Source organism: Vipera berus (assembly GCF_964194415.1).
Source record: "Vipera berus genome assembly, chromosome: 12".
NCBI lineage: Eukaryota > Metazoa > Chordata > Lepidosauria > Squamata > Viperidae > Vipera > Vipera berus.
In genome coordinates this window covers 10,545,734-10,567,018 of record NC_138215.1, presented here as the reverse complement: position 1 = coordinate 10,567,018, position 21,285 = coordinate 10,545,734, and the positions used below count along the sequence as shown (strand labels likewise).

Here is a 21,285-nt window from a genome sequence, read left to right as displayed (position 1 = left end):
ACACCAACACCAGGATTCCAACACTAGCACACCCCACTGCTTCTTTGCTCAGCTTTTATAACAGGGTTCTTCAAACTTGGCCATTTTATAACTTGTGGACTTCAACTCCCAGAATTCCTCAGCCAGCGTGCCTGGCTGAGAAATTCTGGGAGTTGAAGTCCACAACTCATAAAAGGGCCAAGTTTGAAGAACCTTGTTTTATAGCCACCAGCTTCTGGGTTGGCTAGGAAGAGGTCTTAAAGAGACAGGGTACTAGTAGCCCAGGTGCTGGCTATTGGTTTTGCAGGCAAACTGCCTTTTCACAGCCAGGCTACTTCCAGATGCAATTCAAAGTATTGGTTTGGCAGCTTTAAAGTCCTACTGTATGTGGCTAGATGATTTGGAGACCACCTGCTACAATTGGAGACTGTCCATCCAGTAAGAGCTGGGAAGGCTTGTTAGATGTCCTTTCTCCAAGGGAATGAAAGAATCAAGCCTTCTCAAAGATAACTGCCCTCCAGTGACTCAATTGGCTCCCTGACAGCCAGAGTACTTCCCCGTTGTTGATCCATGAAGACATGGCTCTTCAAGAAAGCATTTATGGACAATGTGGATTGATCTACCTCTGCTGGATGGCACAGTTGGATATGCTTGTAATTTAGATGATGATGATTAATGTTATTGTGGCTTGATGAAAGCCACTCTGAATCACTTGGGATTGAACAGCTCTCGTCAATAATTACCTTTACAGCCAATTCTAACCAGCAAGCGCAAGAGAGGTAACAAGATGTCATAGTCCGGTACTGAAGTCCGTGCTGCATTCACCAAAGCCTGCAAAAGGGCTTCGCTGCCCCCTTTGCTAATGGTGTACTGGACTCTCCTGTTTGTCCCTGAGGAAAGGAAAGGACAGTTGTAAAAGTTATTCCAGATACTCAGTATGTTGATTCTAAGGAACTCAGTTTTACTTTGCACATTGATATATGGCAGGGGTCTTCAAACTTGGCCCTTTTATGACTTGTGGACTTCAACTCCCAGAATTCCTCAGCCAGCATGCCTGATATATGGGATTTATTTTTTCCTCATCCAGTGGAATGTGCCATCTGGTAAAAACAGTCTCCAATGCAAGAATTGTCTAATCTTCTTGTCCTCCAGATGACTTTGACTTTGGTTACCACAATGGATTTGGGCTTCTTACCTGGGAATTCTAGAAATTGAAATACAAGAATTCCTGACATAGCAGGATAGGCAGAGCTGATTGATTCCAGAGGAGAAGATACAGCAGTGCTCAGAAACTTTTGTTTTGTTTTGGTGATGCCTTCAAGTCAGCTTCTGACTCCTGGCGACTATCTGGACAAGTCCCTGACGTTTTCTTGGCTTTTAGAAGCCATTCCTAAGGGTAAGAGAGAATGACTAGCCTAAGATCACCGAGATGGCTTCTTGCCTAGGGGAGGGTTGGCAGACTAGAACTCATAGACTTGTTAGTTCTAGCCTGGTGCCTTTAACCCAGTGGTCTTCAAACTTGGCCCTTGTATGACTTGTGGACTTCAATCAGGCATGCCTGGCTGAGGAATTCGGGGAGTTGAAGTCCACAAGTCATAAAAGGGCCAAGTTTGAAGGCCCCTGCTTTAACCACTACACCAAACAGCTCAAAAGCTTAGATCATTCCAAAAGCCAAGGAAGGTGATCCAGTATTCTGCCAACCTAGGGGAAGGACATGTTTCAGTACATGTAGGGTTGGGGGCTGTGATCAAAGTGGAAAAAATAACTGGGTAAATAACTCCCTTTGCACAATTTTCCTTCATGCTCTCAACTGCATTCGTCACCCTCGACAATTCTTTTCCAGCAGCTGCTTTTCTATTACAAAGCAAGCATCTAATTCAGATGTCCCCCTGCGTCCATTTTAATTTGTGGATTAGACAAAATTTACATAGGATAAAATTTCCTCTGTAAAATTAAATATGATAAATATGACAAAATAAAAACCCATAATCTTCTTCTGAAGATAGATGGAGGGAGGGAGGGGGAGAGAGAGAAAGAGATTAAATAGGATGAAAATCCCGATCTATCTATCTATCATCTATCTATCTATCTATCTATCTATCTATCTATCTATCTATCTATCTATCTATCTATCTATCTATCTATCTATCTATCGAAACTAACCAAAAAGAGAAGCAACCTAGAACTAAGGAGAAATTTTCTGACAGTCAGAACAATTAACCAGTGGAACAACCTGCCTCCAGAAGCTCTGAATGCTCCAACATGGACGTTTTTAAGAAGAGACTGGACAGCCTGAACAGGGGGTTGGACTAGATGGCCTCCAAAGTCCCTTCCAACCTTATTGTTGTTGTTGTTGTTGTTGTTGTTGTTGTTGTTGTTGTTGTTATTATTATTATTATTATTATTATTATTATTATTATTATTATTATTATTATTTAATGTAAATAATCCATTTCATATCACAATATAAAAAGTGAGGGTAGAAAACTACTAATCCATTGCCTAATATTATCCAATTGTAATTCTAGAGATTGGTACATCGGGATGTACTTTCTCATATAAGATTTCTCATCTTAAGATGTACAATAGAATATTCAGTTTTCCACTTACCAACAGAAAGAAGATTCGTGAGAATACTCAGGGTATTCAGAATCACGTCCTTGTCGTGGGAACTCTGCAATGTAAACACAAATCTTCATAAACATTATTTTGCTTTTACAATATAATGTATTCTTTTATAAAAAAAGGAATCTCACTCATTAAAATGTCTTAGGCAATCTAGGAGTGTGATGGGCTTGACAGGAGCTCCAGAGAGAATAGACCAGTTGGATGTGTCTGAATAAACACAGGCTGCCTCAGCTTCCATTGTTCAAACATGTGATCACGGTGCAATTAGGGATCCTTGTTGCTCTAACATTTCAAAGCTGCTAGAGCAGGAGATCAAAGGTACAAAAACAAAAACACAACCCGAGGCACCTTTAAGAGGAATTTAAGACAAATGGATTTATGATAGCATAAGCTTTCAAGAAACCGAGTCTACTTGCTGGAGAAATGAGTTATTTTAAGTTAATAGATACAAACAAATGAGGTAAAAGGGGAATACACGGTAAGATAATGCAAATAATTGCATGAAGCATGGGTAAAACGATTACTTTGAATATACACAAAAGACCCTAGCGCTGGAGAATTAACAGTACTGACAAGAAAATTTTACAAACAACAATGACTAATGCATGCTAACAGTGTGATTTGTTTGGATTTGACTTATCTTGTCATATGAAACTAGCTATAGTGGTTTGTATCATTCAGCAAACATTCCAGAAAACTAAACAGTGTTGTACCTGTAAGTATTTGGATGGGGATTATGTGTGTGTGTCTGTGTCTGTGTCTGTGTCTCTGTGTGTGTCTGTGTTTGTGTGTGTGTGTGTGTGTGTGTGTATCCCACCTTTGTTATTTTTACAAATAACTCAAGGCAGTGAACATATCCAACACACCTTTATCCTCCTGTTTTCCCCTGTGAGGTAGAGTTGGGCTGAAAGAGAGTGATTGGCTCAAACTCAGCAAGCCAACTTTCATGGCTAAGGTGAGACTAGAACTCCGCCTCTCCTGGTGATTGGCGCAAAGTCACCCAGTCGGCTTTTGTGCCTAAGGCAGGATTGAACTTGCAGTCTCCTGTCTCAAGGCAACAGGACTATTTTTTTTCCCTTGAGGAAGAAGTTGCCTTTTCAAGAAAAAAAGCAACTTTGACACAACTATACACTGGATGACTTGACAAGCTCCACAGTCACAGTCTCCTCATTTCTAGCCTGGTGCCTTAACCACCAGACCAAACTGGATCTGGAAAGATCAAAGCTGTAAGACAGGGGTGTCAAACTCAATTTCATTGAGGGCCGCATCAGCATTGCGGTTGCCCTCAAGGGGCCGGGTGGGTGTGGCCTGGGTGGGCGTGGCCTACTGGGTGGGCGTGGCTAGAGTGTGTATGGCCTGCTGGGTGGGCGTGGCCAGCTCTACATCGTTCTCATCAAGGGTGCCTATGGGGGCCTGGGCAGGAGTGGGACAGATCTGAGGGTCTCTGGGCCAGGGCCAAGGCAGTGGGGGCCGTTCCCTCATTGTTTCCAGGATGGCTTCGCGGGCCGCATGAAACCACTTTGCGGGCAGGATCCGGCCCCCGGGCCTTGTGTTTGACATGTCTGCTGTAAGATGACATAGGCCACATCAAATCACTTCTGAATTAGGTCAAACAAACAAACAAACAAACAAACAACCTCTGCATGAACAAAGTCGAATCTGACTTGAAACTGACTTTATTTTCTGCCTCCGTTTACAGCTTAGCCTTAGCATGCAGTATAAACCTAACCCATTTCGGCTTGTTCAGTAAAACATGATAAATCACTGCATACATAGCACAATGTGTGAATCAGCAAATACGAGGGGGGGAACAGGGGAGTCTCAGAATTAACTTTGATGTTCCCCAAGAAAGATTGCGGATTAAGCATCTATTTATAATTAACAGAAGTGCTTCTTTGCGTGCCATCCTGGGACTCCCAAATTAACTCTCCCAAGGCTGGTGTTAAATGCTAGGTGAAAAGTTGAACAGAGCTTACATAAGGCCAGTTTGAAAGGCGTATCTGCCCATTTCTCTTGAGTAACATGCTTGAGCCTTGATAAACTAATCAGCAGCGTTGAAAAAAATAACCTTGTGTCGGCCACGGTTTTTGTTAACAGCCGGGCAACAGACAAACCGATTGGCACAAATAAGCAACTCTGTAAGGGGACTATAAATCAATTAAGATTTTATTGCTGACAACTAACCATGGCATCCATCTAAAAAGGTAAAGGTAAAGGTTCCCCCGCACATGCGTGCTAGTCGTTTCCGACTCTAGGGGCCGGTGCTCATCTCTGTTTCAAAGCCGAAGAGCCAGCGCTTGTCCGAGGACGTCTCCGTGGTCATGTGGCCGGCATGACTAGACACCAAAGGCGCACGGAACGCTGTTACCTTCCCACCGTAGTGGTCCCTATTTTTCTACTTGCATTTTTACGTGCTTTCCAACTGCTAGGTTGGCAGAAGCTGGGATGAGTAACAGGCGCTTACTCTGTTGCAAGGCACTTGGGATTCGACCCGCCAAACTGCCGACCTTCTGATCGACAAGCTCAGCGTCCTAACCCACTGAGCCACCGCGTCCCTCGGCATCCATCTACCCAGAGAGAAAAAGGTTACATTACACCAGTAACTCCTAGACATACAAAACTAATCTGCCCTCTGATTGCTTTGGGCAATTCATCATCAAAGGCCTCATTCCAATCAACTTTAATCTTGGAAGAAAGGACATTTCAACTCCCCAATAATCCCCAAATAACAATATCTGCTCTTGAAGTCTCAAATCGCCCCAGAACCTTCCTTAAGCTGATCATCTTCTAGACCTGTGAATTTTAGTCCCCAGAGTTTCCTAAGCCAGAATGCCTATATCTGGGAATGCTAGAGTTCAACTCTACACATCTGGAATATACCAAGGCCGAGGACAGATGTTTTCTAGATGTAGTCACAGAGAAAACTGCCCTTCTTAGAGACCAATTTAAAGAATCTGAGGAAGAGAAAACTCCATCATCCTGTCAAGTCCCTACGCATGGCTCAGCCTCAAGAAATGTTCCCATTTCTGCTGCATTTGACAGGGGCTGGCTTCATTAAAGCATGACATTGAAAAATCTTTTGTGAATTGGTTCATGCTGAGCCGTAAACCATGGATTACAAACAATGACTGGGTTCATATCTCATTCACAGCCAAATCCAAAAACATACTAATCCTGTAGCTCAGCTTCCTAATTTTCTCCTTGATGGGTACTCTTAAAATCAAAGAAACCTGAAGCTAAGAGTCTTTGGCCCAACCCACTGCTGAGTAGAAAAATCCAAATTAAAACATTCCTAGTTGATGGCATTTTCTTAAAAACATCCATTGAAGGACAGCTCACTACCTCTCTGGATAATAGTTGCACTGGCAAATAGCTTTTTAATTATTGGGTAATTTTCCTTAACATTCAACCAGGATCTGCCTTCCTCTAACAGAAGCCTTTGCATGCTTGTCACTTTCTAGATGATTCCCCCTTACATATTTGAAAAATACCATCATATCAATCACTGTATGTAAGGCTAAATCAATATCTCCTCTTAAGACTTAGTTTCCAAACCCTTCATTATTCCCAACTCCTGTTCCTCATGCCCAGCTTGACGTTCCTGTTAATTTAACCACCACAGGTTTCAAAACAATGTCAGAAATTCAATACTTGAACCGGACCATGTTTATGGTAAAATAAAAAGGGGACATACAAGATGCTTGATTGTTGAAAAGGCAACACATAATTTCAACCTTCTATCAGGAGGTGGAGTCACTGGGAGGGACAAATTGCAGAATACACGGTTTCTAAGCAAGCATTTGAAATTATACCTTCTTTCAACCCTTCTACATCATTGTCTTTGCCAATGTCACTGTTCTGATATGACTGACCCAGCAGCTTGTTCCAGCAGACTCAAATGTGTGTAGCAGACTGGAACATCCCAGATGTCAAAGACAGCTTTATTAGCACTGGATATAAAAGTCACAAAAGAGTCAAACAGCAAATATTAGGCAGAACTGTGGAGTCAGCATCAAGGGCAGGAAATTGTTGTTACAAGAGAAAGTTTGCCAGCTTCAATGACATCCTGTACACTACATCCACTCCTTGGTAAGGGAGGGACGGAGGGAGGGAAGAAGGGAAGGAAGGAAGGAAGGAAGGAAGGAAGGAAGGAAGGAAGGAAGGAAGGAAGGAAGGAAGGAAGGAAGGAAGGAAGGAAGGAAGGAGGGAGGGAGGGAGGGAGGGAGGGAGGGAGAGAGAGAGAGAGAATAAATCAGATCACATCTTCCATGTATCTTCTATGTGCTTGGAGTGGCCATCACCAATAGCTGTGGTCACTAGTTCTTCAAATGCCTAATAACTAGACTCAGTAAGTTAACTGACAAAGGGCCAGTACACTGATTTACTTTTTTTCAGAAAAACCCTGGATTTTCACACGTCACTGCTCACAACCTTAAAACTATGTTTCAATAAAGACCCAGATCACACAGGACAGTATTAATATCAGGGATAGAGCCAGCCAGCATGAGGAACACTCTAAAAAAAAAGATGGATTAAATATAGAAAACTAGATCCACAGGTTGTTTCTTCAGAGAAAAGGAATTACTGAAAAGGCACTCTGGGAAGATGGGGAGAGAAAAAAATCCAATTGCATTGCAATTCTGTTGTAATGTTTCCTGATCTTTGGGAGAGGGTAAGCAATCTGGCATCAGGGACTGTTAAATAAATAGGTGAGCGGGCTAGGAAAAGAAAATAGCTGTCACTTTAGTCTTCAACAGGGAAAACTGGTGCAGAAAACCTGGGAAATAGTTGATCAAAATCAGAGGACAGAGGGCAGCAAGCAGAGTGGATCGCTAACTGCCATCCAGCAAGTCCCCATCGAGAAGAAAGCTAACCTAAACTTAACAAAAAGCTGAAGTGACATGGAAAGGAATGTGTGGACAGACATTGCTGATAAACCATCACCAAGAACCAGCTGCATAAGTCTGTGTCGGAAAACCCTGTTGTCCCATCACCTGTCCTGTGTAGTTGTCTTCCCCGAACTCAGGCTAGGCTTGGCCAACCTAAGTGTGAGGTAGTATATAAAGAGAATGAATGGATGAATGAAAGAATGAATGGATGAATGTGTGTCTGTTTTTTTTTAAAAAAAAAAACGTTTGAATCCATAAAGCTTGATTGGTGCTGGATGTCAGTGTGTGTTGTTGTTTGTGGCATGAGATTAGGCTGCCTCCCCACAAAGAAGCTATGTGTCCACTCTCTACAATGTCAGCAAGGCACAAGTTGTTAACCTGTTTGTATGGGATAGCAAAATCTGTCTCCTGAAGCTCCGTTCCCACGTAACACCCTTTATTTCTTTATTGTAGGCCTTGTCAATAAATATTATATCTGATGAGTGTTTATCTTCCCTGCAGCAATATCTAGTAGGCAGTAAGAATAATGGCTCTTTTAAGGCTAACGAGTGAGTGGGAGACAGAATCAGAGTGAGAAGAAAAAAAACAGATTCCTCTCCATTATTGGTACAAATTAAACGAAATAAACCGTTGGATTTTTTAAACATTGTTAGAAAATCACTGTAAGCATGCAAAAATGTCAAAATTGGATTTTACTGGATGAATATGTTTCCAGAACTTTACGCTGTATTAGATTTTACTATTAAAATCAAAATTCTTAATAAAATTCTGTAAAATAATAATGAGAATTCCTAACTGACCTTTGGTGGTCTTGAAAAGCTAAGCAGTCAGATTAAGATGGACTAAGAACCTATACCATTTCTTCTCTGAAATGGTATAGGGTCTCCTGCTTGGGGGCGGGGGGGGGTAGACTAGAAGACCTCCAAGATCCCTTCCAGCTCTATTCCGATTCTTGTTCTTCTTAAAATAGATTTTGGATAAACAATCATCAGAAAATCCCAGGGCTGTAGCCTAGAATGGAATGCACCTCCTCAACCCCCCCCCCAATTTACTTAAAAAAAAATCACAAAAATTGCAATAGTAACTGCAATAAAACCTATACTGTTGCAATCAATCAATCAATCAATACAGTAAATCTCAACCCCAAACCTTATATAAATATACCTATAATGACAGAGAAGGGAGGTGTGATAGTAAAATGTTACTATTATAAGAAACAAATGCCACTTGCAGAAAGCTCAATAAAAATCTAAAAGCTCATTTTTTTCCTTTGTTTTTAATTCATCAAGATAAAATTATTCCCTTTGCAGCCCTTCCATAATGTTTCAGCTAATTTACAAATCCATAATGCGTGAATATATATCGTCTTTCTTCATTATGACATTTCCAAGAATTAGCGCTCTTTAAACCCCATTATTTTACATAATTCTTACAGTATTACATAGTAGCAAAACATTGTTTTAAAACAGTTTGCCTGAAGATTAGCACATCCTGAAACATTATTTCTCTATAACTGTATTGTCTCATTATTAAAGATGTAATTAATGATGTTAAGTCTTGCTCCTCTCTAATCACGTTGTTTGTACTCCTCGTGATACTAGTCATATTTTATAGGGTTTTGATAACAGATGTTTCTCATCTCCAATTAATATATAAACTTTCAAAAGAACATTCTCAAAGTAATTAAAATTGGATGCTGACAAGAACAGAATACATTTTTGAGGTGTTGTTTTCTACCAGCCATCCAAACCAGTTTAAATCAACTACAACTATGTATATTTGAACCTTTCCAAACTCCCTGATCCAACAATCACATCAAAAACTGTATCACAAACCCAGACGGGACAACTCACCCTTGGCCAACCTGCTGTGGCCAATTCATCACTGCCAGTTTGCCACAGCTAACTCATCACATCCAACTCATACAGCCAATTTGCCACAGGACAACTTGCGATAACTCACCACGGAACAATTCAATTTAATTATTATTTAAAATAATTCTAAAAATGTTCTAATTTTTGTCATTCACATTTCATTTTTGTCCATCCTTTGGCATCCTTTCTTTTAATAACTACATTCCACCATTTCTTCGATTTTAGTGTAACTCTTGTTCCGTGGCAAATTTCCCATGGCAAGTTGGCCGTGGCGAGTTGGCTGCAATGACGTTGCCATCACTGAAGTTCTCAGCCAACCAATGCCTTTCTCAAACACAGCTATTGCTCTAATAGGACTGTGATGAAATGTATTTTAATTTTTCTACATTCATTTTCTTTGAAGCCATTCTGTCCACGTTTCCTAATCAGACAATCTAATAAGAGGAATTGTATACCTGGGATTTAAAAGAAGCATGGGAAATCTTCTTTTAAATTAATGGAGAAAGGGTGCAGAATGAAAAGCAGAGCATTCACACATATTTAGATATGAGGATACATGTAAATAACCTTCCTTACATTGCTTAGTCCTCTCTCTCCAATACTCAGGAAATCTTCACAGTTTCTTGGGCTTCCACTAAATTCTAACAGAAGCTGTCAAGAAGATATTCCAGCCAAAGGACTTTTCAAGACTGAGAAGTCAGGGAGCTGCAGAACACTGAATGGAAGATTCAGCAATGAAAGAGGCTTAAGGAACGTATAAATGCTCTACTTCATAATTTAATAAGTGCAGGAACACAACTTTCCACCCAGAAGAATTTCACCAAAGTTCTATTCTCCTGTAGAAGAAATATTGAAAGACATTTTCTTTCATTAAGCTGAATGACAACTGGTACAAAAGGAACAATGAATTATTGAGCATCACACTAGAAATAAATTATTTCTACATCCATACCAGCATCCTAGGCTAGTCTTTAAATGTAAGCAGAATCAAACTTGATGAGGACCTGGCTGGGAAACAATCAGGAAAACTAATTCAAACCAAAAACATCCTCCCCCCAAAAAAAGGCAAAACATTTTGTTATTCTTGCCAAAAACACAACACGAAATCCTTACCACATTGGTCTGAAAAGTGATTAATGTCATCAGGATTTTTTCATTTAATTACTGATTGGTTTTTTTGTCTTGATCTAGATCACAATCTTAAAATTGCCTGAAGAGAATAGCTCTTCAGATATGTAGTAATTTCCATTTCCAAATTGGAGCTTCTAAATTATCATGCATCCTTTTCTACTGATTAGTCTTAAGAAATGAAAGGCCATTTTTCTCTTCAAGCAATGTCCCTGTCAACCTATCCGATCTCTTTAGGCATTTGCAAAAGTAGGCCAGATCAAGGCAAGGGGCCATATTTAAAAGTGGTGAAAGATGGCTCTGGAAAGCTGCTCCAGACATATTAAATAACAGGTTTAATCCAGCACGAAAACATGTTCACAGCTGAAGAGGATCATATAACGCTCAGACTGTACATTGTTCACCTAAAGAGACATTTCTAGAATATGATTCATGATTGGCAAGGCTTTTGTTTTTCCCCCTTGACCCGCTTGATCTACCAAAGACCATTTCACACATTAACAAATGTCAATACTGATTGATACCCCTATTTCACTCACCCATCCCATAACTGGGCTATCCAAAAAGACGGCTGCATGCACTTCTGTAGGAATTTTTGCAGGTTGGAAGGAGTTTCAGAGGTAGCAATGGCAGAGCTTTTGTGAAAGTTTTCAGAGTTTGTCATAAATGCTTCGTTCAGGGGGAAAAGAAAGAAAGCTGGAGGCAGGTTAAATGTACCAATAAAGGAGAATATACAGTATGTAGCTCAGGGTTGAAATGAGGGGTCCTTTGTGCTCTCTGAACTTGGTTGTTTTCTTGAGGGCATTTCATTACCCAAACTAGGTAACACCAGAAGCACTGATGATGTTACCTAGTTTGGGTAATGAAACCTCTGCAAGAAAACAAACAAGCTCAGAGAGCACCCAGGACCTCATAGTCTGTCCTTCCTTCCTTCCTTCCTTCCTTCCTTCCTTCCTTCCTTCCTTCCTTCCTTCCTTCCTTCCTCCCTCCCTCCCTCCCTCCCTCCCTCCCTCCCCTCCCCTCCCTCAATTCCACTCCCTTCTAGCACTGATGATGTTACCTAGTTTGGTTAACGTAACGTCTATAAGAAAACCACCAAGCACAGAGAGCACCAAGGATCCCGGTTTGATGTTTCTGTTCAGTTGACTGCTTCCCATCCTCTACTGCAATTGTGTCTATAATCAAGCTTTAAACATTTAAATAAATGCATCTTTTTCCCGATTTAGCTCTGCCACATTTTAGCTAGGAAGTGCTTGAGAAGGGTAACTAGCTTCTTTCCTCTATAAAGGGCTATGAATACTGATGGTGTTTACTTTCTACGCTAAATACTGCATCTACGCAAAATCCAAAATTCATCATGTGGTAGATGAAGCTATATCAGGGGTGGGTATATTTTGGGCGTGGGGGATTTACCACGAGAGCTGCAAAATCTCCAAGGCTCTAGTGCAAAATAGTAGTTCAGATGGAAAAGTATGAAGCACTGAGAAAAAAAACATGCCTGAGCATATGCTTCCATGGGGAATCAGGCCATGAGCATCACCAATGAATTCACTATCCTTCCATATTAAATCCTCTCCTGCATCAAACCTCCAAAGCTTTCTTCATTTCAACAGCCTAGTTTTGGAAAAAAGAAATGGAAAAGACGTTGATTTCTTATTTTCATTGTTAATCAAAAATCTTTGCAGGGGTAAAAAAAAAAAGGTCTATAAATCTACCAGAAGAAGTGTGGCTCAATCTTCTTCCTACTTAGCAGTATATCTTATGACTATTCTATGCCATTTTAATCCACAAAACAGGCAGGTGGCATTAAAGAACTCTTCAACTGGTGTTTCTTGGTTTAAATGGATTGGCCACCCAACTCTAGTCAATTTTTGTGTAATCAGTTGAAAAATCAAAAGGACCTTCTAGATACTGTTTCATCTAGTCTTTTTAGCATGGTAAACATGTTAAGCCAGATGATAACCTGGTTTGCTTAGTTTGCGGATATACTTTCATATAAAACTCATACAGTGTGATTTACAAGCAATTCTTTATGTTTAGTGCCTTGGCCAAACTCAGATAACTGCAGATATTTCAATGAGCCATAATGAGCAGGGAGCTAGACCTCCAAGGTCCCTTCCAGGTCTATTCTGATTCTGAAAAATTCTGAATCAGAGAGTTTTAGTTTATTTACTTATTTGGCCTATTCTATGTTCTAGTCTAAAGGGACGTGGTGGCTCAGTGGGTTAGGATGCTGAGCTTGTCGATCAGAAGGTCAGCAGTTTGGCAAGTCAAATCCCGAGTGCCGCGTAGCAGAGTGAGCGCCTGTTACTCGTCCCAGCTTCTGCCAACCTAGCAGTTCGAAGGCATGTAAAAATGCAAGTAGAAAAATAGGGACCACTCCGGTGGGAAGGTAACAGCGTTCCGTGCGCCTTTGGCGTCTAGTCATGCCGGCCACATGACCACGGAGACGTCCTCGGACAAGCGCTGGCTCTTCGGCTTTGAAACGGAGATGAGCACCGGCCCCTAGAGTTGGAAACGACTAGCACGCCTGTGCGGGGGAACCTTGACCTTTACCTTTTTTATGTTCTAGTCTATGTTCTAATATCAACATATAAAATGGTGAGTTCCATCCTTGGTTTTTAAAAAGATACACATTGCAGTATATCATCTCCTTGGTATGCTATTTGTCCCAGCAGTTAGGCTTTATTAATTTCAAAGTTTCTATATCCATTCTCCTAAATGGAATGCTCTTTTTTCCAACCTCACTATGGGATGTGGGGTCTTTAACAATAAGGAATTGGAACAAATTAGTGTCTTCATGCAAACTCCATGCAACAATCTCTGAATTGCTTTGTGCTATTTCTTGGTTTCTCTTCCCCCTCCCCACTCCTTCCATCCAATCCTAATGCATTTCTAATCACACATTTTATTATGCAGAACTTGTCATAAAACACATTACTGTGTAACCTTAAAAGGGCTCTCATCACAGAGAAATAGTGAAAGAATGGAGGAAACCTGAAAGAAATCAAACCACCTATCCCTTCGTAAGTGCCTCCCCCCGTTTATGACTTATATATTCCTTCAAAAAGAAGAAATCTAATCTTCTCTCTGGGGCAAACCTTTCATTTCATAATAGGTTGCTTATCAGATATTTCACTTTAAAATTTGCTCTTATTGTTCATTTGCTCTCTTCTACTTTTTTTACCATGATTAAGGTAGTTGTATCTTTACATGGACCTCATTTTTACTGAGGCCTTGTTCTTCTGCTATCTAGCCTTTTTTTTTTCTCACCCAGAGGCTGTTAACCAGGATTTTTCAATGTCATTTGGTGCAGCAAATTATTTTTATAGATCATTCCAAAAGCCAACCCTTTGTTACCATGTTTTTATTTCAATGCTTTCAGAACTGTGACTCCATTAAAACAGCTTTGCAAGTTCACATTATAGAGTTTCCCACTGGAGAAAGCAGCTTCAAAATGTTCAACAAAAAAAACAGCTAAGAATTAAGCTTGATTAATCTCATTAGTGAATGTTATAAAAAAAAAGATAACGAAAGGCCTACAATGTGTTAAAAGTTTAAAGAGCCACTGCATAACTGCGTATTGGAAGTCAATCCTTTTTGGAACTGAATGTCAAATTCACCCATTCTTAATATGGAGACAAAGGACAAAGGAAATTACTTTATGTCAAGTCAGACTGCTCCATTTAAGATAAACATGCATGGCTATAGACTTCTGGATTGTTCCCAAAGCTTTTCCAAACTTTTCATCAAATACTAAATTTTAATATGATGAAGTAGGACATGTAATGTAGAAGAAGGACAGGCAGAACTGGGGGCAGAGTCAAAAAAGGAATCAGCCTGGAGTCATTATGTTCCCAAAATCCCTCTTGAATTTCGATTACTCTTATATAGCACCAATTTAGTGCTGACCGTTGACTAAATTCTTGCATATAGAATGAGCAATAAATTAGCTTAACTGGGACTTAATCCGCGGTCCTCCTGATTCTTCATGCCTGGCATATTATTGCATTATACAAACTATACTGAACCATTTTCAACTCAATATAAAGGTTAATTAAATGAAGTCAAATTTTGTCCAGGGCTACATTTTTTTAACTACATCCCCTAGTATCCCACTCAAGGGCCAAGAGCACTGTTTGGCCTGTAAAATGTTGGTCACCCAGTTTGGGAAATTATTTTCTCATCTTTAAAGCACAGAACAAACAGAGCCCATTTAAAGTCCTAAAAGAAGGATGAATAGGAAGAACCCTGAAGCTATGCATTGAAAGAGAGAATTATTTATAGATCATCCCAATCTATGCAGGTTTGGGATTGTAGACCACCTTTATCATATGAATACTCTGGGTTTGGTTAAAAGCTTTGTACTTACAGTCTATGGTCTTGCTCCTACCTCATATTTAACTGGAACAGTAGGCTCAGGAGCTTGCTAGGCAGTCTATTTTATAGCAACCCCCCAAAAGGGTCATTTGACTTGCCAATTTTAATTTAATAAACTGCAAGTTTAATTTATCCAAAATTAGATTCAGAAGAGTCTAAATTAAATTAACTCCAACCAACTGCTTATTCAGATTTGATCTAGCCTACCCAATTTTGTATTGTCCTCACTATTCTTTCCACTGTTCAATCCAAGTCATTAACAACAGTTTTAAAGAGCTCTGAACTCTAGATCAAACCATGGCCCATTTAATACTTCACAGTCCCTCAGCTCGCTGGTTCCATAACTCTGTGGTCAACAATCTAAGAGCAAGCCTGTTGGCCAGTTTGTCACAGAAATGGAACATCTATCATGATGATGAAACATCTTAAACCACGTTTCTTCTCTGCATGCTACCTAATGCATTACAGTGCAGAAAGATGCAAATCTCTCAATATCAAGAGAGATTTAGGCTTTGAAAATATAATGGAAGGTTTTTTTTGTCTGTGAGAAGCCACTGGTATTCCAGAGAGAGGGCATGGTAATTTAAAGTTCTTAATTCTTTCTCATTAAACTGTTCTTTTGTCTGCCCTTAAAATGAAAGGGCTTTAACCGACAAAGCAGCGCATCAAGCTCTGTTCTAATAAAATGAAAATTTGTCTGAATGCAACATCCCTTCTTAAGCAAAAAAATTATTCAAGCAAAGAAATGAGCCAGGGAAGCGAAATGGAAACATATCAGGAAACATGTAACGGGTAGAGGAGACTGTCATAGGCATTATCCAGCAGATCTGCAAGCATCTCTTATTAGATCAGTTGAAATTGGTCCCTGTACAGAATACAAACTGATCTATTCATTTATTTTACTCAGACATTCATCCTTTATAATCTAGAACTGTGCAGAATTTTTCATCTATATTTTTAAAAAGTCTGATCTTTTTCCCTTTGCTGGGAAAGGGAATATCAATAATTTTATGTCTGGGAAAGGAGGGGGTGGGGAAGAGAGATTTTTATATTAGCCCTGGACATAAAGTGGCTGAACTTTATGTGAGAGCTTTGTCTTTCACTGCATTATCTTCTGCCAAATTGTCTAAAACTTCCTTGCCTTCTCTCCCTCCCATTCAGTCTACAGCTGTTAGTAGGGCTCTGCCAAAAGTGCTCAAAAACTTCATAAGACTTTTGAGAAATCACACAAGATTCTGGAAAATAAGGCAGAAAACCTCAACTCTGGGGACAGGAGAACCAAGGAAATGCAAGGTGGGGTTTGGCCCAGCATTAAACTCAACTGAGATCTTTCCCTATCTTGAAAATGCTGGTGGCACAGTTGTTACAATGCAGCATTGCAGGCTGACTCTGCTGACTGCCAGGAGTTCGATCCTGACTGGCTTAAGGTTGAGCCTGCTTAAGCCTGCTGAGTTCTAGAAAATGAGGACCCAGATTGTTGGAGGCAATATTCTCACATTGTAAATTGCCCAGAGAGTAGTGTAAAATAAAGCACCATGAGGTGGTATACTTTATATAAGTCTAATGCTATTGCTAACAGGGACGCGGTGGCTCAGTGGGTTAAGACGCTGAGCTTGTCGATCAGAAGGTCGGCAGTTTGGCGGGTCGAATCCCGAGTGCCGCGTAGCAGAGTGAGCACCTGCTACTTGTCCCAGCTTCTGCCAACCTAGCAGTTCGAAAGCACGTCAAAATGCAAGTAGAAAAATAGGGACCACTCCGGTGGGAAGGTAACAGCGTTCCGTGCGCCTTTGGCGTCTAGTCATGCCGGCCACATGACCACAGAGACGTCCTCGGACAAGCGCTGGCTCTTCGGCTTTGAAACAGAGATGAGCACCAGCCCCTAGAGTCGGAAACGACTAGCACGCATGTGCGGGGGAACCTTTACCTTTTTAATGCTATTGCTATTGCTATTCTTCTCAATGATTACTCAGAATCAAGTAACTCTTTATTACATAAAGAAAACAGAATTTGAGTTTTGCCTGTCTTAGCTTTAGTGTTTTCTTTGGCGTGAAAGTTATTGTCCTCTGCTCTTGGAAACCAGAATGATGCAAGCCAGGACAAACTACACAATAGTTGTGTAATTGCTGATCATATTGCCAGCCTTTCCCAAAAGACATTTAGTTAACATTGATTTGTTTCCATAGTGGTCATTTATTCCTGGGGAAATGAAGACTGAACAAGGATGCTGAGATTCTTTGGCTTTGAATTATTTTAGCCAAACAGTATTTTAATTACCTGGGAAGAGTAAACATACCTACTTTTCCTTCTACTTATGTACTTCTGGGTATCTACCATATGTAGAGGTAAGCAGCAGATGGGATGCCAAAATAATCAAATATGTTCTTCCAATGCTTTTTCCCACCACCCATTCAAGGCTGCTAGATAAATTGGTACAAAACAGAACAGTTATAGCATTATTTTTAATAGGATAACTATATCCAAGTAATTTCCTGCTTCAAGCACAGTCTGATACTAAATGCTTAAGAATGCTGTAGGCATTCTCAGCCATCAAAATTTATATAGACACTTATTCGAAGGTTTATCTTATGTCCTGAAAGACATTTGCATCTGAAGAAAATACCCTTTCCTGCTCCCAACGTTATTTGTGATTATTGTTTTCCTTGATTCTTTCTCTTTTTTTTCCCTCCTATTTTTTTTCTCTCCGTCTGGAAAAGCCCTTTGAGTCCCAACCAATCAGGAATCTTGTCCGAATGCTACTTAATCAGATTTTGTTCAATAAAAAGATTGGAAATTGAGTAGGGTTGGGCATGCCATAAAGCACCAGATCAAGGATCACCTAGTGAATGGGATCATGACTAAAAATAATCATTCTTTACTTGCGCGATAACTTGACCAGCTCTTGGTGAAATTAATTGAAAATAAAAGAAAAAGAGGGTAAAATAAGTGAATGGAAACATTCTCACAAAAAACTCCTAGCAAATTACACAGTCCTAATGAGCCTGAATACTTGCATTGTATTAAAATTACTGAAGGTAGTCAAATGTTACACCAATTATGAAATCCAATATTGTCTGCAGTCTAATGTCAACAATGAAACATTAAGGATGGAGAGGGGGAAAGGTTATACATATAATATTCCTAGTCTCATATTAAGCGTTGCTTTGTGCTATTTTATACAGCCTACAGAGCCATAATGCTGTTTGCTTGGCTTTGGCTCAGGGCAATATATGAACCCAGCTACTGTGGGTTTGTTCAAGAAACCATGCTTAAGTTAACCATATTTTTATTTATTTTTTAAATTAATATATTTATTTATTTATTGCAATAACAATCTTTAGTGCTTAGTAAACAGCATGATGTCTGGGTTCATATATTTGAAAAAACAATAATAATTTTCTATAATTCCATCCTCAATATATTAATTAATAGTATGTTTCTTTGATCTTCCCTTCTTCCAATGCTATTCTCCTTTGTCAACATTAGATAAATATAATAATATTTTTAATACAAACAATGTTGGATATAAACATTTTTTGTGTTTGTACAGATAACAATGACATCCATATATAACATCTTTTGTAATTAACTTATGTTTCAATTGTATTTGTAAAAGTCATCTTGTTCTTTAGATACTGTTATTAACAAAACCTAAGAGAGAACTTATATAAAATGTTTTATAGATGGCATTTAGATCCTAAAAAGCTTGCAAGTATGTATCCGAACTATCAACCTAAATGTTGGAAATGTGGTGGCGAAGATGCAACGTATTTTCATATATGGTGGACCTGCAAAAAGGTTAAGGCTTTTTGGATAAAAATTTGGTGGAATATGCAGAAGATCTTCAAGCAAAGGATAAAGTTTTGTCCGCAATTGTTTTTATTGGGCATAATTACAGATGCTATTGTTGTGGACATTAAGTTGATGTTGAACTTAATCACAGCAGCAAGACTCTTAATAGGTCAATATTGGAAAAAGGAGGAACTGCCGACTATAGAAGAATGGACTCTTAAAGTTTCTGACCTGGCGGAAATGGCAAAGATTTCGGCTCATTTGAAGGATCATTCGCAAGAACGTTATATTATGGAGTGGAAAAAGTGGATTGATTATATCCAGAACAAATATGGGACTAAAAAGTTTCATTTAGCATTTGAATAAGTTTTTTTTCTTTTCTTTTTGTTTCTTTTTATATGTAATATTAGTATTGCTTGTAGTCATTTCATATGAGCTAGAGTGCGATAGAATTAGTAGTTTATTGTTGTTAGCATATGGATGTTTATGATTGTTCTTTGTTTTTATACCTTGTATTTAGCTCTGGGAAGTCGGGGGGGGGGGGGGGAGGGGGGAATGGGGGGGGAGGGATAGGGAGGGTTAGGTAGGGGTGGGTGGAGGGAGGGGGCGATTGTTAAAGATAAAATGTACTGTAAAACTTTTCAATAAAAAATAAAAAAAAGTCATCTTGTTTGGTCACTATGTGTCCTGTTTTCAAAACTCTTATTTAAACTTAATTTCCCCTCAGTATTCAAACAGTTCTTATCGGTCATAGCTTTCTCAAAATTAATTACCTAAACATCCAAACTTTTCATTTACATACCCCATCCGAATATTTTCATATTTCATATATTATAAAGATACCATACTACTTATATATCCTATAACATCCACATATAACGTATTTTCTGAGTGGCTTATATTTCAACTATATTTGTAAAAGTCATCTTGTTGAGTCACTATATGTCCTGTTTTCTAAATTTTTATTTAAGCTTATTTTCCCCTCAGTATTCAGATCATTCTTCTCAGTCATAATTCCCTCAAATTTAATTACCTTTAAATGTCTAAACGTTCCATTCACATACCGTCATCTCAGTATTTTAACACTTTATATATATTATAAAAAATACTATACTACTTATATCTCTTATCCCTCTTACCATAGGGCCCCTTTATATCCAAAATTATCTATTCTTTTAACCATGTTCAAACATATGTTTAATTAGGTAGTGCTCCATCTGGTCAGTTGGATCAGAAACCATGTTTTTTTATGGTGTGAACCCAGTCTTTCCCCTTGTTTGAATTGCAGTTATTGAAATTCCAGTAAAAGGGATTGTATGTAACTCAGCATTGCTGTGGTGTCCTTGGTGCTCTCTGAGCTTGGTGTTTGCCTGCAGATGTTTCATAATTCAACTCGTCCCTGAAAACAATACTCTAATCCAGGGTCCCCAACCCCTGGTCTGTGGACTACTACCAGGCCGCAGCATGCCAGCAACAGGGCTGCACAAACAAGCAAAGCCCCATGTGTGAAATGCAGGCAGCACACAAAACCATGCACCCTCCAGTCCATGGGAAAATCTCCATGGAACTAGTCCCTAGTGCCCAAAAGGTTGGGGACCTCTGTTCTAATCAAGCAACTATCAAGAAGAATGTCAAACACCTCCAAAAACAATTGAGGGCAAGCTACTGTACACAAACAGAGCAAAACACACACACACACACACACACACTCACACTGATGATGTTACCTAGAGGAGTAATGAAATATCTGCGAGAAAATTTCAAATTCTAAATTTCAGAATTCTGTGCAGGCAGAGTGGGTAGATGTGCAATAAAGACCACTCATCTGTTTCCATTTTGGTTTAACTGTGCAAACATTTCCATTTTTGAAAAGGAAAGAATTACCTGGACCTCAGGTTCCTAAGAACATCCACCCAGTCCTATTTAAAATGGAAAATTGCCTTAAAAACGTGTAAGTCAAAGAACTAGATAACCCATAGGGCAGACTTGTTGCCTGGGAACAGAAGCCAATAGTATTTGAAGGGTGGGACATAGGTTTGGCAAGACAGGACCACTGTAAATGAAAGAGCAGAATGATTTGTAGCACTTTCCACCTTGCTATCAGTTCATATCATCAGCTGGATCATATAACAGAGCTTTTCCAAGGATATAGATTAATAGATTTAGCACCTTAAAGGTCATCTCATCCAACTCTTTGATGCAACACCAATATTAATGCCACATAAAGGTTCAATGCTTGAATTTCTGCTTTCCTGCATTCTTCGATATTTCTGAAGACAACTGATCATCTTCATAAAGCACTTTCAGCAGAAGAATGGCAATACTGTAGAATGAACAGGAGCTGCTAGTCATAACTCTGGTGTCCAAGCTTAAACTGATTTGCTTGCTTATTGTGAGTTATTATTATCAGTATTCATGCATTAATTTTCTGGGTAAAAAGCCCTGTTGAGATGGCTCGCGTATAAACTAAAAAAAACCATACAATTGCAATTAAAATCAGCTAATTGAAGACTGTCAAACTCAAATCACAGTTTAAGCCACTTTCAATTCAATGCCACAAATCCACTAAAGGGAAGCAATTTAAAACAAGAGGCAGAAACCAGACATACAATTAAAAG

The 21,285-nt window shown here is 39.4% G+C and overlaps 1 protein-coding gene across 1 annotated transcript in view; it reads right to left on the bottom strand.

Moving 5' to 3' along the window:
- The window catches only part of AGBL1 (AGBL carboxypeptidase 1), a gene marked incomplete at both ends in the record, with an annotated part of 353,471 nt that overhangs the window by 329,239 nt on the left and 2,947 nt on the right, over window positions 1–21,285 (bottom strand). Inside the window, 2 exons of the mRNA XM_081337616.1 lie at window positions 723–869; window positions 2,590–2,653. Coding sequence (XP_081193742.1) covers window positions 723–869; window positions 2,590–2,653 — 211 coding nt within the window. The remainder of the gene's footprint in view (window positions 1–722; window positions 870–2,589; window positions 2,654–21,285) is intronic.